This window comes from Euleptes europaea, chromosome 17 (assembly GCF_029931775.1).
Source record: "Euleptes europaea isolate rEulEur1 chromosome 17, rEulEur1.hap1, whole genome shotgun sequence".
In the NCBI taxonomy this organism is placed as follows: Eukaryota; Metazoa; Chordata; class Lepidosauria; order Squamata; family Sphaerodactylidae; genus Euleptes; species Euleptes europaea.
Window position 1 is genome coordinate 22,968,442 of NC_079328.1, and position 23,407 is coordinate 22,991,848.

The 23,407-nt window shown below is 48.3% G+C and overlaps 1 protein-coding gene across 1 annotated transcript in view; it reads left to right on the plus strand.

The window, feature by feature from the left end:
• The first annotated feature begins 156 nt into the window (after positions 1-156).
• The window catches only part of HSD11B2 (hydroxysteroid 11-beta dehydrogenase 2), a 63,923-nt gene continuing 40,672 nt past the window's right edge, over positions 157-23,407 (plus strand). Inside the window, exon 1 of the mRNA XM_056862762.1 lies at positions 157-424. Within this exon, the coding sequence (XP_056718740.1) occupies positions 157-424 (268 nt within the window). The remainder of the gene's footprint in view (positions 425-23,407) is intronic.

Genomic DNA, 23,407 nt, shown 5'->3' on the forward strand with positions numbered 1-23,407 from the left:
CGGGGGCAGCTCCTCCCCTTTCCCCGCTGCCTGCTCTTTTATAAACCATGTGCCGCTTGCCTTCCTCCCAGATGCGCGCTTTGGGCACCTCCGGCCGGGGCCTCGCCTGCCTCTCGCCCCCTCCCCCCTCTCCGCCCCCTCCCTGCCTCGGGGGCCATGGAGCTGGGCTGGGCGTGCAGCCACTCGCTCTGGCTGTGCTTCCTGTGCTGGCTGGCGCACCGGCTCCTGCGCTGCGACCTGTTGCAGGCTCGCCGGCTGCTGCTGCGCGCGGGGCTGGCCGTCCTGCCGCTGCTGGCGGCCAGCCTCCGCCTGCTGCCCCTGCCGCTCGGCGCCGGCCTCGCGGGCGCCGCCTGCTGGCTGCTCCTGGGAGGGGCTGCGCGCGGCCGGAGGATCCCCGCGGCGGGGAAAGCCGTGCTCGTTACAGGTGAGTCAGGCCGGCGTCCAGGCGGGCCGTCCCCAGGTAGTTCCCAGCGGGTCGCCGTGGTAGTCTGTCTGCAGTGGTAGAAAAGAGCAAGAGTCCAGTGGCACCTGAAAGACTAACAAAAATATTTTCTGGTGGGGTATTCTTCAGGTATCTGAAGAAAAGAGCAAGAGTAGCAAGAGTCCAGTAGCACCTTAAAGACTAACACAAATATTTTCTGGTAAGGTATGAGCTTTCGTGAGCCACACATCACTTCTTCAGATAATTCACAGTGGGTAGCCGTGTTCGTCTGTCTGCAGTGGTAGAAAAGAGCAAGAGTCTAGTAGCGCCTTAAAGACTAACAAAAAAATTTTCTGGCAGGGTATGAGCTTTCGTGAGCCACAGCTCACTTCTTCAGATCTGAAGATCTGTGGCTCACGAAAGCTCATACCCTGCCAGAAAATATTTTTGTTAGTCTTTAAGGCGCTACTGGACTCTTGCTCTTTTCTACTGCGTCCCCAGGTGGTTCATCTTCCATGGGTCGGCAGGGCTGAGTTTCCTGGAGAGCTTGGGGGGGGGGGAAGTGACCCCAGAGGGTCTGCCTGGCTTCAAAGCAGGAAGGAAATTTGGGGAAGGGGAGGATTCCACTTTGCACTTGCAAGGGTTGCTGTGTTTGGGGTTGAGACGGTGGGGTAGTGGTTGGCCTTCCGTTGCGGGATGCACCTTGGCTGGCTGGCTGGAGCCGCCTGAACTGTGCTGGGTAGGCTTCTTTCTGCTGGTCGTTGGCTCAAATCCATCTGTAGGCTGTTCGGGGCTGGGGGAGAGAGTGGTGGGGTTGGACCCCCCAGTCCATCAGGGCAGACATAAGTACCTGGTAGCCCTTGAGTCAGATTGGGTGATTCCATCAAGTCCTTGGTAACTTGAGCAAAGTTTTACAACAACTTGCTTGAAAATGATTCTGTTGGGGGTGGGGGGAAGTATCCTTCCTCTTAATGTGACTTTTTTTTTTCTTTGAATATAATGCACTTGTGTGCACTATAATGTGTGGTGCTCTGACTGCTATGTGAGTTTACGATGGAATGTGAGCGTTTGTGTGTGGGGTCAGTTAGGGCACCAAAATGGTCTTCTGCCCCAGGCCGCTGTCTGGAGAACAGCATGACCCCGTAGTCGTCCCCCCATTAACAGTCAATAGCAACCCCTGTGATTAGAGCGCCATAAAGGGCTAGAGAGACCATCAGAACCCAAGTTTGAAACATTAGGGGATATCCTCTTTTTGCAGGGATGGATCTCTGGAATTTGCACAGGAAACCTGTCCTTCGCCTCAGCCGGGAACAGCAGGACATGGAGGCCCCTCCGCCAACCCTCCCCCACCCCCAAACCCCCCACAAATGCTAAGGGGGAGGGTCATTGGTTCCAAAACTCCCTCCTAAGACGTGCCAATAAACTGGAGAAGGTCAAAGTGGAGCTGGCCCTTTTGATGGATCTGCCTAGGGATGCAGTCCTATGTCCAGTAACTTGGGGTATGTCCAGTAACTTTGGGCTCAGTGGGACTTGCTTCTAAGTAAACACATACAGGGTTTTAGGCTCTAGGACAGCACTTTGGGTTCAACAGAAGATGTGAAGGATTCTCCTTTCACTGTCACTGTTAAATTCGATGGCAGGGGAGTGACCGGATGTCCTAGGAAGGACCAAGCAGTAGGAAAGGTGTGGAGAGAGATCAGATCTTTGGTTAAGAAGATGCGGATATGGGAGCAAGGGAGAAGAGAAGAGTCTCACATTGGAACACAATTTTAGTGAAAAACAACATTGTGAAATGACTTTGTTGCCACAGTTCCCAAAAATGATAACTGAAAGCAGAAAACATCTGCAGGCCTCTATTTATACAACTACAGAATAGAAAAGATACACTTTGGATAATGGGACACAGCGTTCTGCTTTTCATACAATGGCGAGGGCCATAATGGAACCTCCATGTGCAGGGACAGCCTATCTCTGGGAGACAAACATGTTCTGCTTTTGACCTACACAGGGCGTCCTGTTGGCAGCTACAGTCCTTTAGATATTTATATCCTGCTTTTCTCCCCAATGGAGACCCAAAGTGGCTTACAACATCACTCTCCCCTCTTCTATTTTATCCTCGCAACCATGACCCTGTGAGGTAGGTAAGGCTGAGAAAATGACAGACCTAAGGTCACCCAGCCAGTTTTGGTGACGGTGGGGATTTGAACTCGTAACTCCTAGTCTGACACTCTTAACTATTACAGACCTCTGGCTCCCGTGTATCCTACCTTAGGCTGAAGGAACTTCCTCCAGCCCGAAGGAGACTTCCTCCAACTAAAGGGGCTCTTAAGTGGAAGGGGCGGGGGAGACAATGCCCTTGGCAAGATCAAAGGCAGCCGGCCAGGCATCACAGGAAGACTCGAGTGCGCGCTGATAGAAAGTACCCCTGTTATCTCTCTAAAGCGATACATTCCCAGGTCCAGTTGCGGACACGTTCTGCGAGCTTCTCACTTCCAAGACGTGTAGGGGGCCTGATTTAGATCAGGACCGCAGCACCCATGCAGAGAGGATTTAGATCCCCCTTCCAACGCTTCCCAGACCTGAAATGGCCCCAAGAAACCGCAGTTTGCTCCATTGGGGACACCGACATTTAGCCATATGCAGCCTCCGACGGGGCAAGTATCCACTCAGGAAAATAGCACGGTCCCAATCCAAATCAGGACCACGTGCATCTGGAAAGTGCGGAACTCTCAGGATGTATCCGTGACCTGAGGCAGGGACAACCCCGCAGTTATTGGGTAGTTATACCCAATTTAATAAATTGGGTAGTTATACCCAATTTAATCACTGGGGCAAGCACAGAGCTGTGAAACAGGAGACGAGACAGTTCAGATCTTGCCATCGAGAAATATATATATTTAAGCTCAAGGTAATCTTTTGACCAAGCACTAACTGGAGGGAAAGAGACAGAATTAGAACCCACATCTTGCAGATCAGCTCCCCAACTACAAGGACACATCATTGGGGATTTTGAGTTGATCTCCCATTGGCTCTGGTGATGAAACTGACCGTATATACAGAGACAGAAGCAACTGCAGAGAACGCCCTAGCTTGTATAGAACAGCATAAGTGAAACATGCTTGAAGGCCTGGGTTCAAGCTTCTGATCACCCACATGAGAGGAGTCTCACATGCAGCACACCTAAGAGAGCCCAGTCTCAGAGCTAGATTCGAGTCCACTGCCACCTTCGAGACCAACAAGATATAAGCGTTCAAGAGTCAAAGCTCTGGTATCTAACAAAAGGAGCTTTGACTCTCAAAACCTACCCTGAAAATCTTGGTGGGTCTCCAAGGTGCTACTGGGCTCAAACCTAGCTGTTGCTGACCAACACGGCTATCCTCAGAGCCAGTCAGTGACCTCCTCCTACAACCCTGAGCTGACTGGTTACCCATCATTTTCTCTAGCTGTGGCTCAGTAGTAGAGCCTCTACCTGGCATGTAGAAGGTCCCAGGTTCAATCCCCAGCATCTCCAGTTAAAGGGACCAGGCAAGTAGGTGATGTGAAAGACCTCTGCCTGAGATCCTGAAGAGCTGCTGCCAGTCTGAGTAGACAGTACTGACTTTGATGGGCCAAGGAGATCTGCCTGTGTGGTTCCTCACACCAGCAGTGATCAGGGCACTGTGACTACTTAGGCGCCATCCTCTGCACGCTGTTAGAGCAAAAGCAACTGGAGAATAGAGGATCCTCTCCCAAGTGGGAGCCCCATGCTGCAGAATATCAAGTGGGGTTGGAGAAAGATCCCTACCGGCACGACCTCATTAGCTCACGGAAACATGGCTGAGAAATGGTCCAGGCTTTATTGAACGGCACCGGGAATGTTGTTCTGGCAGCAAATCATATGAAGGGGGTTGTCAACCATCTCGTTTGGGCTGGACGCCAATACCTTTGAAAACCACGTGACAGAGAGCTAGGTAACAGGTGAAGGTTTCGCGGGATTTGGGGAAGCCATACAGCCATACAGATCTGTCACAGAATGGTCCTAGATCACGACAGGTAGCCGTGTTAGTCTGTCTGTGGCAGTAGAAATGAGCAAGAGTCCAGTGGCACCTTAAAGACGAACACGACTTCTAGTAGGATATGAGCTTTCGTGAGTCACAGCTCACTTCTTCAGATACAGCTAGAATGTGAGTCCATCTATCCTTAAGTAGAGAAGAGTGAATTCAAACCCCCAATGGCAGTAGCATGTAAATGTCAATAGCAGAATAACCAAGTAACTTGCAGAGGGGATGGGAGGGTGGTGAACGTTAGGTGGTAAGATCGGTATAGGGAAGGAAGTGGCCAAAATGGTACCTTCCATGGTACCTTTGAGCCTCCGAAAGCTAGTTCTAGTAAGGACCATTTAAAGTTGCTTTCATTGTTGGGCTTGTGCCTGGTAGCTGGGTACCCAAGGTTGGGTGAAAGGAAAATATATGTAAGTCTATGTATAAATACTGAAAGTATAATTTATTAGAAGCGCTATATAAAAGTTAAAATTATTTAAAAGCATTAAAATAGCACAATGGCATTTCCTGAGGTTGTTAACTATAACCACATACCAAACGCGTTTCGGCCTATGGGGCCTTCATCAGTGGTTAATTAAAACCCTTTGTAAACCTGCACACATTTACAGAAATACATTAATGAGTACAAATATATACACATGCCTGGTTTGTGTTGTAAATTATATTCTCAACATCTGGTATAATAGGTTCTTGTTGTAATACTGGTTAGTATAAGTCTCTCAAATACTATGTGTGCAGGTATCAACCTAGTAAAGTTTTTAGGTTGGGTTTTATTCCCCTCCTTTTTTCTTCCACTTGTGCCTGGTGGACCACAAGAACTGGCCATCCCACAGGAGAGCAGTCAAATGTCCCCTAGACACCGCAGCTGACTTGGGGTGACACTGGGGAGAGGGGGCCGTCCTTGTTTCTACACCTATTGGAGAATTACCTGCAAAGAGTGACAAGAACAACAGGGGTAGTAGCGAATTCCGGGGAGCAGCTTCAGGAAAGAGCTCCCCGGCTGGTGCCATCAGTACGGGAGCGGTGAGCAAGAGCTTGAAACAGCAACACTACATATGTGTCTTTCCTCCTTGGCATTCCCCACACTTTTGGATTCACCTGTATTATGTGGGCACTGAGACAATCTCCCTTCCCTTGCAGCGGCCTGTCCAAACTCTGCTCGTGCTTTATGTGTGATCCTATAGAAGAGCCCCGTGGTGCAGAGTGGTGATCTGCAGTCCTGCAGTCAAAAGCTCTGCTCACGACCGGAGTTCGATCCCGACAGGAGTCGGTTTCAGGTAGCCGGCTCAAGGTTGACTCAGCCTTCCATCCTTCCAAGGTTGGTAAAATGAGTGCCCAGCTTGCTGGGGGTGAAGTGTAGATGACTGGGGAAGGCACTGGCAAACCACCCCGTACACATAGTCTGTCTAGGAAACGTCAGGATGTGACGTTACCCCATGGGTCATGTGGTGATGACTGCCAGCTTGGAGGGCTTTAAGAGGTGAGTGGACATGTTCATGGAGGAGAGCAGTATTCATGGCTACTAGTTAGAATGGATACTAGTCATGATGCATACCTGTTCTCTCCAGGATCAGAGGAGAATGCCTGTTATATTAGGTGCTTTGGAACACAGGCAGGACAATGCTGCTGCAGTCGTCTTGTTTGTGGGCTTCCTGGTTGGCCACTGTGTGAACAGGCTGCTGGACTTGATGGGCCTTGGTCTGATCCAGCATGGCTTTCCTTATGTTCTTATGGAGGACGGGGCTATCATTAGCTATTAGTCAAAATGAATACTGGTCACGATGCATACCTATTCTCTCCAGGATCAGAGGAGCATGCCTATTATCTTAGGTGCTGTTGAACATAGGCAGGCTGGTGCTGCTGCAGTCGTCTTGCTTGTGGGCTTCCTAGAGGCACCTGGTTGGCCATTGTGTGAACAGACTGCTGGACTTGATGGGCCTTGGTCTGATCCAGCAGGGCTTTTCTTATGTTCTTAGTAATGACCCGGTGCTTACACAGGAGACTACCTTTACCTTTATAAGGCAAAAGGGATTATGAGTGTTAAGGCTAGCATCAGCAATGGTTAGAGTGGAATGCCTGGTGCTCAGCCAAAAGGATGACTCCACTTCCTGTTTTCACCGATGCAGGGCCGGTTCTCTGGCAAAGGCATGACAGCGGCTGCTCGGGGCGGCACACGGAGGAAGGTGCCAAAGGACCATGGTGGTTTGGCTGGGAGGTGCCGCTACCCAAGAGAGGATGAGTGTACATTGCTTAGGGTAGTGAAATACTTGGAAACAGCTCTGCACTGATACTCGGCGGAAGCTTACCCGAATGTGGGGGCTCACGGCACACAGACACCCCCTTTCCTGGTGCGGTGGGTGAGCCGGGTATTTGCAGTGATCAGATGCTGATGTATGGAATCCCCTCCATGTTAGTTGGGATGGGGGTGCACAGTCTGGGCCTCCCCAGTTGGAACCAATGTTTCATTGGAGTATTTGTGTCCAGAGGTTGGGTGGTACATGCAAGTGTTCTTCCCGGCATCCTGTGCTCTTGCTTTCTTCCTTCTGTTTTGCCCACCTGTCTTTCTCCAGGAATCAGGCCTTTTTGCGAACCGGCCCAGATCTCTGGAATAGCCTGCCTGGTTGTGTGTGTGACATACAACATCTCTTTGCTGCTTCAGGAAAGCTCGCGGGAAAGTTTGGAAATACCAGCATGGTATAATGGTTAAGAGCAACGGACTAATCAGGAAGACTGGGTTGGTTTCCCCACTCCCCCACATGAAGCCTGCTGGGTGACCTTGGGCTAGTCACAGTTCTCTCCAAACTCTCACAGCCTCACCCACCTCACAAGGTGTCTGTTGTGGGGAGGGGAAGGGAAGGTGATTGTAAGGTGCTTTGAGACTCCTTAAAGGTAGAGAAAAGCAGGGTATAAAAACCAACTCTTCTTCTTCATGACGTTCAGTCCTGTCGGTTAATTTTGGAGAGTAATGAATATGCCAGCATGGTGTAGTGGTTAAGAGCCATGGTTTGGAGCGGTGGTGGACTCTAATCTGGAGAACCGGGTTTGATTCCCCACTCCTGCACATGAAGCCAGATGGGTGACCTTGGGCAAGTCACAGCTCTCTTAGAGCTCTCTCAGCCTCACCTACCTCACAGGGTGTCTGTTGTGGGGAGGGAAAGGTGATTGTAAGCCAGTTTTATTCTTCCTTAAGTGACAGAAAAAGTTGGCATTTAAAAACCAACTCTTCTTCTAATGTTGACTGTATTTTTGAGGACAAGGTCGTTGCTATGAGTATTTAGAGTATGTGGGATTTGTGGACTTTTGTTTGTTTGTTTGAGTCCTCACTTTTGGAATTGGAATTGTTTCGTTTTTCATTTGCCACCTCACACCCTTTGAGGATAGGTAGACTGTAAATGTTTTAAAATAAAAACAAGTGTTAGCAATAGGCTGCTATATTTTTTCTCAGCCTTGATGGCGTGTGCAAAGTGCTCCCTTTCTGTGCAAACCAAGTGCCAATGTGGTTAGAGTGGGTAGCCCAGGTTTGAATCCCCACTCTGCCATGGAAGCTCCCTGGGGGACTTTGGGCCAGTCACACACTCTCAGCCTAGCCTACCTCACAGGGTTGTTGTGAGGTTAAAATGGAGGGTAGGAGAACATTGTAAGCTAGTTTAAATCCCTATTTGGGAGAAAGTCAGGGGAATTAATGGAATCAATGAACAAATAAAGTGTGCAGATATACTGAATGATACAGCTGGGTTGGCAACTCCAGTTGGGGAAATTCCTGGAGATTTGGGGGTGGTCTGGGGAGGACTGAGTGTGAGGAGGGGAGGGAGCTCAGTACGGATGTGATGCCATAAAGTCTGACCTCCAAAATATCTTTTTTTCCAGGGGACAGGATTGCCAACTCCAGGTTGGGAAATTCTTGGAGATTTAGGAGTAGATCCTGGGAAGGACAGGGTTTGGGAAGGGGAGGGACCTCAGCAGGGTACAATGTAGGGTTACCAGGTCCCTCTTCGCCATCGGCGGGAGATTTTGGAGATGGAGCCTGAGGAGGGTGGGGTTTGGGGAGGGGAGGGACTTCAATGCCATAGAGTCCAATGGCTAAAGCGACCATTTTCTCCAGGTGAACTGATCTCTATCGGCTGGAGAACAGTTGTAATAGCAGGAGATCTTCTGCTATTACCTGGAGGTTCCAACAAAAATAAACATCTCTGTACTGTTACCATAGGTTAGGAAGTTAGTACAAGAATATGCTGAAATTTCTGCAAAACCAGTTTGTATTGGAAAACCAACCAAACAACAACAGCAAGGTGCTATATATAGAAGTGACAATTCACATCAGTGAAGTGCTATGTACATAAATTGCTGCTACACTTTGTATCCCTTGAGGAACCTGTTACAGCCTTTTGTAAGAAGCTGTGCATCTGGTCTGCTTTAAAATTCTTGAGACTACTGTACTACAGATTTTTATAAAACTTGAATACGGCAAGACCATGTATCCATATGAGGAACTTGTTAATTTTAATTGAAGTGAATACATACATTTATGGTGAAATATGTGGGACTGAAGAAGACTCCGAAACGATTGTATCCCAGCATTCCCAGTGGCCTGTCCAAACGCTGCTTGTGCTTTATGTGTGATCCTATGGTGCAGAGTGGTAATCTGCAGTCCTGCAGTCAAAAGCTCTGCTCATGACCTGAGTTCGATCCCGACGGAAGTCGGTTTCAGGTAGCCGGCTCAAGGTCGACTCAGCCTTCCATCCTTCCGAGGTTGGTAAAATGAGGACCCAGCTTGCTGGGGGTAAAGGGAAGATGACTGGGGAAGGCACTGGCAAACCACCCCGTAAACAAAGTCTGCCTAGTAAACGTCAGGATTTGACGTCACCCCATGGGTCAGGAATGACCTGGTGCTTGCACAGGAGACCTTTACCTTTACTTTTTTACGCTGAGTTCAGTGGGGAACATTTTAACATACAGCTGCTCTTGTGTGTGTGCAAAGTGCCGTCAAGCTGCCGGTGACTTATGGTGACCCTACCAAGGGGTTTTCAAGACAAGGGAGAAGCAGAGCTAGTTTGCCACTGATTTCCTTTGCAGAGCCTTCCTTGGTGGTCTCCCTTCCAAGTACTGACCCTGCTTAGCTGCCGAGATCTGACGAGGTCGGGCTACACCACCTGCCTTCCCTCCCACAGCTACTCCTATGCCAGTGTAACTTGATGTTGCCAGGGGTGGGAGTTTTTGAGTTTTGAAAGAGCTAGCGATACCACGGTCTACTCTTCCACCATCCCTGCACCAGTGAAGTTGCTCCAGCATTGCCACTGGCGTCGTGGGGCTCTTACCACAGCACAGCGTCCAAATCCACCCTGTATGATCTAGTATGGCATCTCTGCTCTGCAAAGCAATGCCTTCTAGTGGTTCCCATCACTGCGCGCTTATGAACACTTGACTGCTAGGGTTGCCAGCTCTGGTTTGGGAACTACCTGGAGGTTTTGGGGGTGGAGCTTGAGGACAACAGGGTTTGGAGAGGGGAGGGACTTCAATGCCGTAGAGTCCAATGGCCAAAGTGGCCATTTTCTCCAGGGGAACTGATCACTATCACCTTGAGATCAACTGCAATACCGGGAGATCTCCAGCCACCACCTGGAGGCTGGCAACCTTACTGACTGCCCATTCACAGGCCCTTTTTTTGGTAGCTGCTCTGATGCTGCAGAAGTCTCTCGGACTCCACATTCATTCCTCCTGCAGTTCCAGAGGGGATGTAAGACTGAACTTCTTAAAAGGACTTTTGGCCTTGCTTTGACTCTGTTTTGAATTTGTTTTTGCTGGCTATTTTAATGGTTACTCTTTGATTTTTTTTTTTTAAACAATACATTGGTTTTATTGTTATGACCTGCCTTGGGTATCAGCTCTCTGGGAGAAAGAAGGGCCTATAAATGTTTTAAAGAAATAAGTAATAACTAAAGTATGTTCAAACAAATGCCAGCATAAGGCACTTATTGGTGGGAGGGGTGGGAGAAGACCATCTATGGCCTGCCTTTACCTGTAGAGTGAGCAGGAAGAAGACAACTGTAAAAGCTGAATTTGCATTTAGCTGTCAGGCTTCTGGGAAAAAATTCAGAGAGGGAAAATCTAGGGGGTGCCTTTGACGATAGTACGTTATCCAGACATTCTTGTGGTCATTCTGCAAGCTCGTCTTTTTCTAATGGGGACATCAGAAACCATTTACAGCTCTGCTGTAACATAGAAACCAGGACAAGTGTGCCAAGATGCTTGTTTCGACTGAATGTGTTCGCAAGCGTAGATAAGATTCACTCCGTACCTAATAAAAGAGGGTAGGAACCTCAATGGAAGGGTTTTTTTTCCATAAGGGACTGGCTGATTGCTATCTTGGTAGGGTTGCCAACCTCCAGGTAGTAGCAGGAGATCTCCTGCTATTACAACTGATCTCCAGCTGATAGAGATCAGATCGCCTGGAGAAAAATGGCCGCTTTGACAATTGGACTCTATGGCATTGAAGTCCCTCCCCACCCCTAACCCTGCCCTTCTCAGGCTCCGCCCCAAAAACCTCCCGACGGTGGCTAAGAGGGATGCCTAAGCAGAATTACACTCTTTGAAGTCAATGAGGCTTTCAAATTCAAGTACCTAGATTGCTCACAAGAAGTCTCACCAAGGCTGGTTCTCCTCTTGCCTTTTCCATAACACTGAAGGCTCCTGGACTCAACATCTGGCTCTTGGAGACCCCAAAGTTCTAAGCAGATCCTTTCTCCTCCAACACTGAAAAATCTTCACAATTCTGGCGCTGGATGGATTGGGTTGACCATTTACCAATGTGTGATCTGCTTTAGACTTTCAGGAATGTCTAAAATAGAAAAAAAAAACAAAGTAAATGGTGGGGGAAGATCCTTATAATAAGGCCATTCCCCTGAAAACCAGCAGTTGAACCCTGTGGGGGGGAAATGATCATCCGTCTCCATCCTTGAGTGATAATGCTAGATTGCATCTCATCTGTGTGTGGTTGCTTTTTCTGCATTGTCAGTGTAGTGGAAGGGCCAACCCCTTCGCACTGCAGACGCATGTTCCACATTGTGTATCTCTCTCTTATGCGGGGAGGGAAGGAGAAGTGGGAATGGCATCAGTAAGGGTTGAAAACAGTGAATCACAGAATTCTTGGCATAGCCACCAAGGCCATAATCCACCAAGGCTGACGATGCTCCCCAAAGTATTTTGTGGGATTCCAAAGATCTCTTTCAGCTACCAGGGGCTGCAGAAGAAGAAGCAGAGTTCCTGGAGGACACATAACCCACCCAGCCCATAATAAGCAAGGGAGCTTCATTTGGCAAGCCCTGAGCGTCATGGCTGGATGGAGATTTGAACGCAGGCCTCACTGAATGACTATTAAGTCATTTGGGGGGGGGGGTGTTATTTCTTTGACGGACCTTGATGGAGGAGCCACTTTGGCAAACAGAGAGCCAAAAGGGATCCCCACCACCACCACCATGGAGCGCCCAGAACAAATGAAGGAAAGCCAGAACGCCAGCAGCGACTCCGCAATGAGGCTAACGGAAAGCTCAAGACAAGATTTTACTGGTGAGTCTACCCAGCAGGATGCTCCATTTTCGGATGCTGGGGGAAGGAGGGGTGGGGGTTCCCCTCTCAGTCTCCCCAGACAGCCTGGGAAAGGAAACAATGGTTGTCCCCAACTCCTGACACCCCAGAAATCCTTGTGTGTAGACCAGAACTCCTATATCTGGGCAAAGAAAAGGGCAAAGAAAGGGGGGGGGGAATAAAAGCAATGAAAATAGCTGAGAATGGATGGAGGCTCGAAACAGGGTGAGGATAGCTTCAGGCCTTAGATGAGTGTTCTTTAAAGGTGCTGTTTTCTTGAGCTGAGTCACCTTCCATCCTTTCGAGGTCGGTAAAATGAGTACCCAGTTTGCTGGGGGTAAAGGAGATGACAGGGGAAGGCACTGGCAAACCACCCCGCAAACAAAGTCTGCCTAGGAAACGTCGGGATGTGACGTCACCCCATGGGTCAGGAATGACCCAATGCTTGCACAGGGGACCTTTACCTTTTTTCTTGAGCTAAAATGGAGCCGCTGTTTGCCGCGTTGAAGAAACGTAACATGTACTGATGCGCTGCATGTAAGTTTCCATAATGGGGAAGATAGAGGTCACTGGGGCCATTTGAGCTCAGGACAGCAATGCCTGGGAGGAGGCCTTAGCCTCCTCTCCTTGTGTGCCACGGTCCCCATCCAAATAAAGCCCATGCACACCTGGGAATTAAGTTCCCAGCAGAGAACTCCCACTACATGTATGCTAGAAACACATCTGGCAGCTGCAAGGACTTTATAACATGTATACACCCAGCCAGAATTTGGATTTGCTTAAATACGCATTTGTGCCATAGACACGGATATTTATTTTGAACATTTATATGCCACCTGTGCAGAGACTCGCCCAAGGTGATTCACAAGGTAAAAAATGCAATAAAAACAACACATAAGAATTATTATTAATAAGTGCGCTTAAAAGCAAGCCGGGGCATTAAAATGGCACAAAACATTCAGCAGCCAAAAATATGCATAAAACCGCCCCTGAGCAAATGGTTTTATTTAGGAGAGCATTTGAATAATTTAGTTTTAATAATTTAATTTAGAGACACTGTCCTTCAGTGTGACTCCTCTGAAGATGCCTGCCACAGCTGCTGGCGAAACGTCAGGAAAGAAAATACCAAGACCACGGTCACACAGCCCGGATAACCTACAAGATCCAATTTAGTTTCTATTCAGTGGCTTTTCTAAATTGTGTTTTTTTAATGTATTGTTATGGTTATTGTTTTGTTTATATTTGAAGCCGACTTAAGTTCCGTAAGGTAGAAAAGCAGCTAATAAATGTTCAAAATAAATAAATTAATTAAATAAAAACAATTAAATGGAATTCCTCAGTTAAGAGCCTGTGCAAAAAGGAAATATTTTGTACTAGTTCCTAAAGGACAGTAAGGTGCCAGGTAATCCCCAAGGGAGAGGGCATTCCAAAGGCAAGGTGCTACCACTGGAAAAGCCCTGTCTCTGGTCTCCATCTGCTTCCCCTGTGGAGGTAGGGTCACAGACAGGAGGACTTGGGATCTTAATTGAAGGGCTGGACATTACAGGAGGAATGGGCCCTGCAAGTGTCCCAGTCTCAAGCCTTTTAAGGTCTTAAAGGTCAGAGCTGTCTGTATGTATCTGAGATGCAAGGAAATGATGTGTGCCTTCTGAAATACTCCAGAGAGGGTGGAGGAAAGCAGGGCTGAAGGGGGCCTCTACCATCCAAAGAGGTGGAGTTGGCACAAGCAGAAGGAGGAAGAGCTCACTGTTGTCCTGTTTCTTCCCAGGATCTGTATATTTTCTTGAGAAGCACACACCAACCCTTACAGAGGTGCTTTTTGTGCATCGATCTGCATGCAGCTGCCCCTCTCAGGCGTGGCAAACTGTGCGCACTGTCGTGCTTGGGTTGCTTGTCTGATGGTCTCAGAACATGCAGGTTGGGGAGAAGTCTTACTGGGGTGCAGAGGCCAAGATGGTGGTGACCGGGATGGAGCCAGCCCAGCCCTTGGGAAAAAAACATCAGAAGCGCATCAATTTGGGCACCCTTTAGGCAACTGTGGATCAGCCGTGACCTTTGATGTTCTGTGGTAAGTGGAGAGTTTTGCTGTCTTTATTGCTCCACTGAGCCCCACCCGGCCACTCATTCATGCCTTTGACCCGCTTTTTGAGCCGGGTCACCAAGGTGCCATCTGCACATTACAAAGCCCCCGTTTGTTGGGGAAACAACATGTGGACTTCGCATCACTTTGGTGAGGTGAGATTTGTGCCTCCCAGATGCACACTGGCTTTTTTCTGTTTGTGACCAAAGCAGGCAGGCAAAAGTAGCTTTAGCCTCTCCCCACTGCTCTTTCCACATCTGCAGACTGCCCTATGGGGCCACTATTGGCTCCATTGTAAAAAACATGTTAAGTATGGGGCTACATGTATGTTTCACGATGGAGCCAATAATATCTCCACAGGGCAGTTTGCAGATGCAAAAGCAGCAGTGAGGAAAGGCTAAAGCCACTTCCGCCTGCTTTGTTTGCAAACAGAAAACAGCTGCTGTGTGTCTAGAAGGCACAAAACTCCCGTCGCACGTGTGATGCACAGTCCTCGTGCTGTTCCCCAACGAGGAATTTGTAATGTGTACATGGAACCTCACCCACAGGTTGTCTGGCTTGGCTTGGAGGCTGTTAGGAAGTGAGTCTTTTCCCACTGCTCCATAGTAGAACTAATGTTCCCAAGGCCTCTGGGGCCCAATTCAGCTCGGGAGCATGGTGCAGGTCTGTGTCATAGTCCTGAGCTGAATTGGGCTCCAGAGTGCTTGGGGGGGGGGAGTGATAAAGTTTATTGTCTGTGGCCGAAGGCCATCACAATCTACCATACAAAACATTAAAAGAGTGCTTGGGAATGGTAGTTCCCCAATGCTGTGTCTGTCTGTAAAATGTGTTGAGAACCCCGACTCGATGGAGCAGGCATAATGTCTAGTTTAGCCTGTAGATGTACCGGTTATCTACAAATACCAGTCACTTCTTTAGATCATGTGTACCAGGTAATTGCCAGCTGTGTGTACCGGGAGTGCACACTACTTGTGATCTTCCTGATCTGCATGGTTGCCATATTGCCCGAAAGGGGCAATGCACAGATTTTGCAGGTGCGTACAGGCCCTGTTCGCGCTAAATAAAGCCCTGGTTTTTCAGGGTTCTGGGTCATGTGTTCTGAAACTGCAAATCCACACTTTTCCCCTTCGAGACAACATGACTACCACGCGCAGCTGCCAGTCTCTTGTATGCATGATTGTAACCTCTGAAAAGGACTCTTAATTCCTTCCCTTTACAGTTCTATGCCTAGAGCAGTTGATGGAGATCAGAAGGCTCTGCTCTGTGTCCCTTGGAAGGAAAGGAGGAGCTGTCCCCCCTCCCCTGGTACTTACACAGCCAAGGCAGATGCATCTGGTATACTAGAGCACAAGGAGGTTGCTTAGTCTGCCTCTGTGGCTGGGCCAGTATAGCTAGACCTTTGGAGAGAAGCATCCAATGGGCAAGCCCTTGATGTCTGCATGCTGTTTTGATGTCAGCCAACTACTAATGAACTGAAGAACGTCTAAGTCCTGCTTGGTCCAGACTGATTTCTTTAAAAAAATTAGACTCAAGGCTGCCTGGAAATCCCAGCTTTTGACCTGGAAACCCTGCCCCTGAATCCTAGATATAGGGAAGCTAAGTGCACCTGGTACTTAGGGAACACTGCAGTGGTAGAACCTCTGCTTGGCATGCAGAAAGTCCCAGGTTCAATCCCTGGCACCTCCAGTTAAAGGGACTAGGCAAGTAGGTGATGTGAAAGACCTCTGCCTGAGACCCTGGAGAGCCATTGCCAATCTGAGTAGACAATACTGACTTTGATGGACCAAGGCTCTGATTCAGTATAAGGCAGTTTCACGTGTTCATGTGTAGTGATCAGAAGCATTCTCTTCTCTCTTTCTGCTTGGCATGCATCATGGCTGGGCTCAGGAACTGCAGAGGTTTCATGCCAAGGTGATCTTTGGCTCAAAGCAAACTCCACCCCTCAGAGACCCAACGTATTTGCAGCACCGTGCACCATGTAGCAGGCTGCGATTTGTTGCCTTTGGCCATCGTTTCAGACATTTTGTCAGGGTCTCTCTCACAGTTGAAACTCTGCTGGGTTTGGTAGATTTCAAAATCAAACTTGGAGTGAAGGTGATTCATGCTTAGGAATGACATACAGGGAGAACTTTGTGCCCAGGAAGACTGGTGTCGATACCCAAGCTTCAGTGAGGCATTGGGCAAATAGGTGAGGTTCTGTGTATGGCCAAAGAAGGGAGAGACTCAGAGCTGGAGAACAGGTCAAGCGCAGGCTGTAGTTACCCATAGACGAAGAGTCGACATCGGCAAATTAATGTTAGACCTTTTCGTCTTTTGGGTTGCAAGTTAGTTCCCAGTCTCACGTACAGCTGCGAGATGGCCGGGGAAACTACACCAATTCAGTTTATTTGTGGCAGTTTCTGTGGTTTGCACTGCATTATTTTAACTTGTGGTTTTTACTGATTAGTCACTTCTGTGAACTCACACCCTGGTAATCACAGGGAGTCCATCGGAAGTGGTATGTGTATATTCAGTTTTGTTCTGGCCAGACCAAAACAGAATGTATTAAACCTTTATTTCATACTAGGCCTCTTATCACTTAAGTTTAAGCTTCTTCTTTGGTGCAAGCAGAATGTGCTCATTTCTGCGATTTCCATGCTTCCCCTTTGAACTCCAATCCCCTTCCCCCCACCCACTATTTCCAACGGTCTACAAAGTGCAGTCTTTCAGTTTCAACTCATGGAAATTTCTGCTTAACGTATTTCTTAGTTCTAGCTATTGAAATGAGATGTTTTCTCACAGTGATGGTTAATCTCTGGATTTTCCTGTCTGCATTTATTTGAATCAAGCTCAGGATAGCTCTGCTTAGTATGGAATTGTTCTGTCTTCAATGCCCATTCTATAATGGCTCATGAACATAACTATGCAGGTTCTCTGCTGTATCAGACCAGTGGTCCATCCAGTCCAGCATCCTGTTCCACACAGTGACCAAACAGTTGCCCTGGAAGACCAAAGAATGGGGTATAGAGGCCATGATCTCTTCCTCATGGCTCCTAACACTGGTATTCAGAGATTTACTGCTTTCAAATTTGGAGGTTCCGGATGATCATTGTAGCTAGTAGCCATTGATATTCGTTTCCTCCATGAATCTTTCTTAGCCCCTCTTGAAGCCGTCATGACATCCTCTAGCCATGGATTCCATAATTCAATGACATTCTTCCATTTCAGTAGGCATTAAGGTTGGAGTGATCGTTTGGTGGTCATTGGTAGGCTCGGGACTGGAAATGTATACATTCTAAGTCTCAAGGTTGGGAAGTCGCTCCACAGACCCCTCCCATATAAACCTGTCTATGGCAAATGTTATCCTATAGCAGGGGTGGGGAACTTCAGGCCCGGGGGCCGTATAAGGCCCGCAAAATCATTTGGTCTGGCCCTTTGTGGGTCCTGGCAGATCTCTAGCTCAGAAGGATCTAAGACTGGCGATCCGCCCCCTCCTGCGGACCGGAATAGCCTCTATTCAAGGCGGATGTGAGTTTGTTTTGCTGAGAAAAGGAACCTTCTTTCCCCCTTGAAGAAGAGTCGTTAGCTATGGAGCTGCTAGGACCACCCAAGAAACTGTGTCAACCCTTTCCCACCCGGGTTGTGGAGAAACGTATCTCCTCTGTACTACAAGAGGGCTGGGGGCGGAAGTGCAACAATGGAGGGGTTAAAGGGGGCAGGGCCAGAATGTGCGGCCCGCGAAAGATGTTATAAATATCCAAATGGTCCTAGGCAGAAAAAAGGTTCCCCACCCCTGTCCTATAGGGAGAGTAGGACCAAACCAGTTTAGTGCCTGAAGCAGAGATCCCAAATGGTGTCGTCTATGCTGGTAAAAATATTATATACTAACTGCAGAGTTACTGTCGTAGTTTCAATGGGTTTAGGTTGGAATAGCTCAGCATAGGATTGCATTGTAAATAACATACTGTTTCCTGAGCTTTAATCCTGGGCTAAAATCTGCTGAATGCACCTCTGGCCCCCTTTACTTTTCCAGATGATAAAATATATAAACAGGTAAATAGCTACCAAGTTTTGGAAACAGCAGGAACTCACAAGACGGAACTGTGCTACAGATTTTAAACTAGTTTAACAGCAATTCCATGGGAACCATTTCTGTACTGGGGGTGAACATAAATAATTCCTCACCAAAATGCAATTTCCAAGATTCTTTGGGAGAAGCCATGACTGTTCATCTGAAATTAAGCTAATAAAGTTGAGCAGTGTTGATATGGCTGAAGAGTGTGCTTATTCAATCCAGACCTTACCTGTTAGCAAAATGAAGGGTTTAATCAGAACTGAAAATGAGATTAAAATGAGGGAAGAGCCCCTTGGCCACCCTTCAACACCCACAGACCCACTTCTGTCAATCTCCCAAGGTAGCGGAATAGAAAGTGGCTGCTCCCCCCTCACCTGTTGGGTGACATACCTGTTTGCCACAGTGGGTGGGCTTACAGTTTGCCCACCTGTAGAGGGTAAACTCCTTCCCCTGGCGCCCATTCCCTGCCCTCAAGAAAAAGAGAAGCTGGAGGAAAAAATGGCCAGAAAATGGCCTCTATAGGAATGCTCTAGGATTTCCCCCATGTTTCTATGGTGTTTACCATAAGTAATAGGGGAAATTCCTAGAGCATAGTCTAGAAATGACATCACATCCTCCCCAATCTCCAGGCATTTGCTGAGGCAGGGCTGGCAACCTGGCAGTGAGTGGGGGGCTCGAACCACAGGAGCAGGGAGCACAAAATCTCAGCTGCCCTTTCTCCCCTTGCATCAGGGGGTTGAAAAGCACCCTATCCAGGATGTGAAATGGCAAACTTCCCTATATCCTCTTGGGAGGCTCCTGCTTTCCAGGTTGAGCTCCATCCTTCATGAAATGGGTCACCCCTCCCTGCGTACTTCACCCTTGAGATTTCCGAGCCAATGGCTCTGGCAGTTTTTAGGCAAGCCATCCAAGAGCTGAGCTTTCTAGTTTAGAATGAACTACTTTGAGCAATGTTGCTGTACCTTCTCCTCCCTGAGAACTGATTTGCAATAAGACTTGCTGAAAACGATTATATCAGAGTTCCTTGCAGGAGCATACTTGTTTTATACGTTCTGGCAACCCCTTGTTAAATCTGACCCATCGCATAGCTCAGATCTGGGTTTTGCAAGCAGACCTTGCAAAAACATTATATGAGAACAGCCTTCCTGAACTTTAGTGTCAGGCTGGGTTGTAGGAGCATGAAGGGCCAGGTGAGACTTAGACCAGACCAAGGGGTTTTGGTGCCTTGGTGAAATATGAGTTTGGTGTCATTCTCCCCCCAACCAAAATGAGAAATCTAAAATGAACATGTACCTTTATTTGCTTCGCATTCAAAATGAACCGTGTAAAAACAGATATTTGTTGGGATTTTTAAAAATACTTTCATTAATCCTAGAAATTTGCTTCAGTCTTATTTGGACACCCCTTAGAGCCTGGTACCCTAGGCGACCACCTGGTTTGCCTATATAGTTGAGCCACAGTTGAGCCTGGGTGAGACAGAAACAAAGGGGGGATTTCCTGTGTTAGGAATTCTTTTCATAGAATCATCAAATCATAGAGTTGGAAGGGACCACCAGGGTCATCTAGTCCAACCCCCTGCACAATGCAGGAAATTCACAACTACCTCCCCCACACACCCCCAGTGACCCCCTACTCCATGCCTAGAAGATGGCCAAGATGCCCTCCCTCTCATGATCTGCCCAAGGTCATAGAATCAGCATTGCTGACAGACGGCCATCTGCTTAAAAACCTCCAGGGAAGGAGAGCTCACCACCTCTCGAGGAAGCCTGTTCCACTGAGGAATCACTCTAACTGCTAGAAAATCCTTCCTAATGTCTAGACGTAAACTCTTTGGATTTAATTTCAACCCATTGGTTCTAGTCCGACCTTCTAGGGCAGGGGTAGGCAAACTGCGGCTCGAGAGCCGCATGCGGCTCTTTGGCCCCTTGAGTGCGGGTCTGGGCTGCAGGATCGTGGCTGCCCACCCGAGAGAAGCCACCTTCCCTGGGCGTGGAGGGCGCGGGGGGGGGCTGGCTTCCTTCGGCGGAGGATCGGGGCTGTACATCGCTGCGGAGGAGAGCCTGGCGTCCCTTCCCTGCCCTGGCACGCAGAAGTCCCGCAAAAGTTCTCCGCCTTTCCACCAGCCCAGAGCCGCCTCCGCACCTGGGGGGGCGGATCTTTGCAATGTGCTGGCCTGAGCACCGGGGAGAAGGAGGGAGGCCCCGATCCAGCACACACACACCCTCCCCTGCCTTCCTCACCTGTAAGCTCCAGTATGTCGCCCTCGTGGCCTGCCCTTTCCTTCCGCCGCTGGAGAACACCAGCGAGAGGGGAGGGGGGGAGGACACCCCTCCGCCTTCCTCCTCCTCTTCTTCCTCCTCCTCCTCGCAGGCCGAGGCACTGAGGAGGGGCGGACGGCAGGACGGCAGGCCAGCCGGGGAGGGAAGGAAGGAAAGAGCCCAGGCGGCGAGGAGGAGGAGGCTGAGAGGTGAGCGCGGGAGGCTGAGGCGGCCGGGATGCGCCAGGGCGGCCGCAGAGAGGTCAGTGGGGGTCGGGGAGATGCAAGGCCGTTGTTCACATTAAGTGTTTGTCAGTCATTGTCATGATTGATACCTTACTTACAATTTATTTTTTATCAATAAATAAGATTATTATTACGTATGATATCAAGTTTTATTCAGTGTACCTATAGTTTAATTAAGACTTAAAACTTTAATTAAAGTTTATTAAGTTAATAAACAGTGTACCTACCTATATAGTTTAAGTTTAAGAAATTTGGCTCTCAAAAGAAATCTCAATCGTTGTACTGTTGATATTTGGCTCTGTTGACTAATGAGTTTGCCGACCACTGTTCTAGGGCAACAGAAAACCACTCAGCACCATCCTCTATATGACATCCCTTTAAAGTACTTGAAGATGGCTTTCATATCACCCCTCAGTCTTCTCCTTTGCAGGCTAAACATACCCAGCTCCTTCAACCTTTCCTCATAGGACTTGGTCTCCAGACTTCATAGGACTTGGTCTCCTCATAGGACTTCTCTCGCCTTTCCTCCCTCGTTCTCCACTTCTGTGCATGGTCTCCAGACCTTCCCCTAATACATGAAGAGACCAGATCTGTATTTGCTCTTCCAGTTTTCAATGTCTACTAAATATTTTACTAAAAAGAATGTTTTACGAAATGTTTTACTAAAAAGAAACCCAGATACCAAGTTACAAAGTCATTTTGCACATCAGACAATTCAGCTAAAGTTAGCTCTGGCCAATGGAACCAGTTAGGCGTGGGAATAAGCTGTGACTGCCTTTAGCTGGTGTGGTTCTGTGTCCACACAGTTCTTTATTTGAATTTAAATACTGAGTTTTGGTTGAGGAAGGGGCATTAATTCTGATCTCTGGCTTGGGAATCCTGGGAGACCTCAAGACATCTCAAAGTGCCATTTGCCCATCAACTGTTGGGCAAATACTGCCCATTTTGAACAACAAATGTGCCCTGTGTACTGTGGCTTCTGCCATGTACTGCACAGCCCCAACCTTGTAAAAGTTTAATACAGCATTGGTGCCTCCTTTCTCAAACAGAATCTTCCACCCACCTTCACATACATTTCCCATTGTGATGGTCAGGGTAAATCCTTCAGAAAAAAATTAGCTTTGAATACAGACCCTTTTCCGAGATTTTTGTCCCCCTTGACTACTGCCAGGAGGTGCAGAAGAACAACTTACCACTGAGCTGCAACTGACTCATGGCAACCCTAATCAAGAGGTGTTCAAGGCAAGAGGGGAGGGGCTGTGGCTCAGTAGCGGAGCATCTGCTTGGCATGCAGAAGGTCCCAGGTTCAATCCCTGCCATCTCCACTTAAAGGGACCAGGCAAGTAGGTGATGTGAAAAACCTCTACCTGAGCCCCTGGAGAATGGCTGCCAGTCTGAGTAGGCAGTACTGACTTTGATGGACCAAGGGTCTCATTCAGTATAAGGCAGCTTCATGTGATGAATATGTTAGGGTGTGCACTATATTATAATTTTATGTATGACCACTGAGGAAGGCCTATATGAGGCCAAAATGGGTCTGGTCCTAGTTTGGTCATTGTATGGATATACATCAACTGTGTACGTGTCATATGTATTTATCTATTGGGAATAGTTAGCCTACACTATAGGCCCTGTGTTTTTAACTATACTGTGCACCCTATTAAAACTTATAAATTTGTTGTTATTTTAGTGTTGTTCAGCTCAACCCTTTTGTTTTGATTCAACTTTCAGATTGAGTTTAACCCCCCCTTTTTGGGGGGGGGGGTCTTTTGACAGGCTACTTGTGTACTGATGTGCTACATATAAGTTTCACCAGTGGGGCAAAATAGCAGCTGCTTCAGGTCAGAAAAAGGGTATCAGGGGAGGGTTCCCCACACACCCCAGTCTTGATCCATATTGAGCCTGCATACACCTACAAACTGAATTCCCAGAGAGAACTCCCAGCACATGCCTGTCAGCTGGACACGTGAGGGACATGAAGACATCGTAGCGTGCGAATTTGCCCTCCAACTTCCAAAGTTTTAACGTCAGGATCCAAAGTTGCACCTGCATCGATTCTCATACCCCATGTCGTCCGAGTTAAAAATTCAGAGATAGCAACCCCGCGCGAGCGCCAGTCTAGTCGGAAAGCCTGTCTCCCCCTGTCCCCTGTGAAATCCTGAGGCCGGAGAAGAATGGAAAGAATCCAAACTGGTATATCTGGTCTGAGGGTGACTTAAGAACATTTGAAGGCATTGAAATACCAGCCTGTGCTGCTCAGATTGCCTGAGGACAGAGAATGAGCAGAAAACACACGTACATACCGGTCAGAGTTGCCAACCTCCAGGCGGGGGCTGGAGCTCCCCTGGAATTACAACTTATTTCCAGACTAAAGAGATCGCTTCCCCTGACAGGAAACAAGGCTGCTTTGGAGGATGGAGTCTATGGCATTATACCTTGCTGAGGTCCCTCCCTGGGCTCCACCCCTAAATCTTCGGGAATTTTTCAACCCAGAGTTGGTAACCCTATTTATCACTTATACACACACACACACACACACATACACGCAGCTGCTGATCTATATTAGCATTTTCTCTAAAAGTAATGGATACAGAATGTTGAAGCCAGCAAAGACCTTTTATGCAGGGATGTTTGCTCGCGGTCACCCCCACCGACTGCTTCAGGGCTTCCCTTTGATTATGCATGCCTTTTCTGATAGTCAGAGGTCAGCTCGCTCTCCCCGTGCATT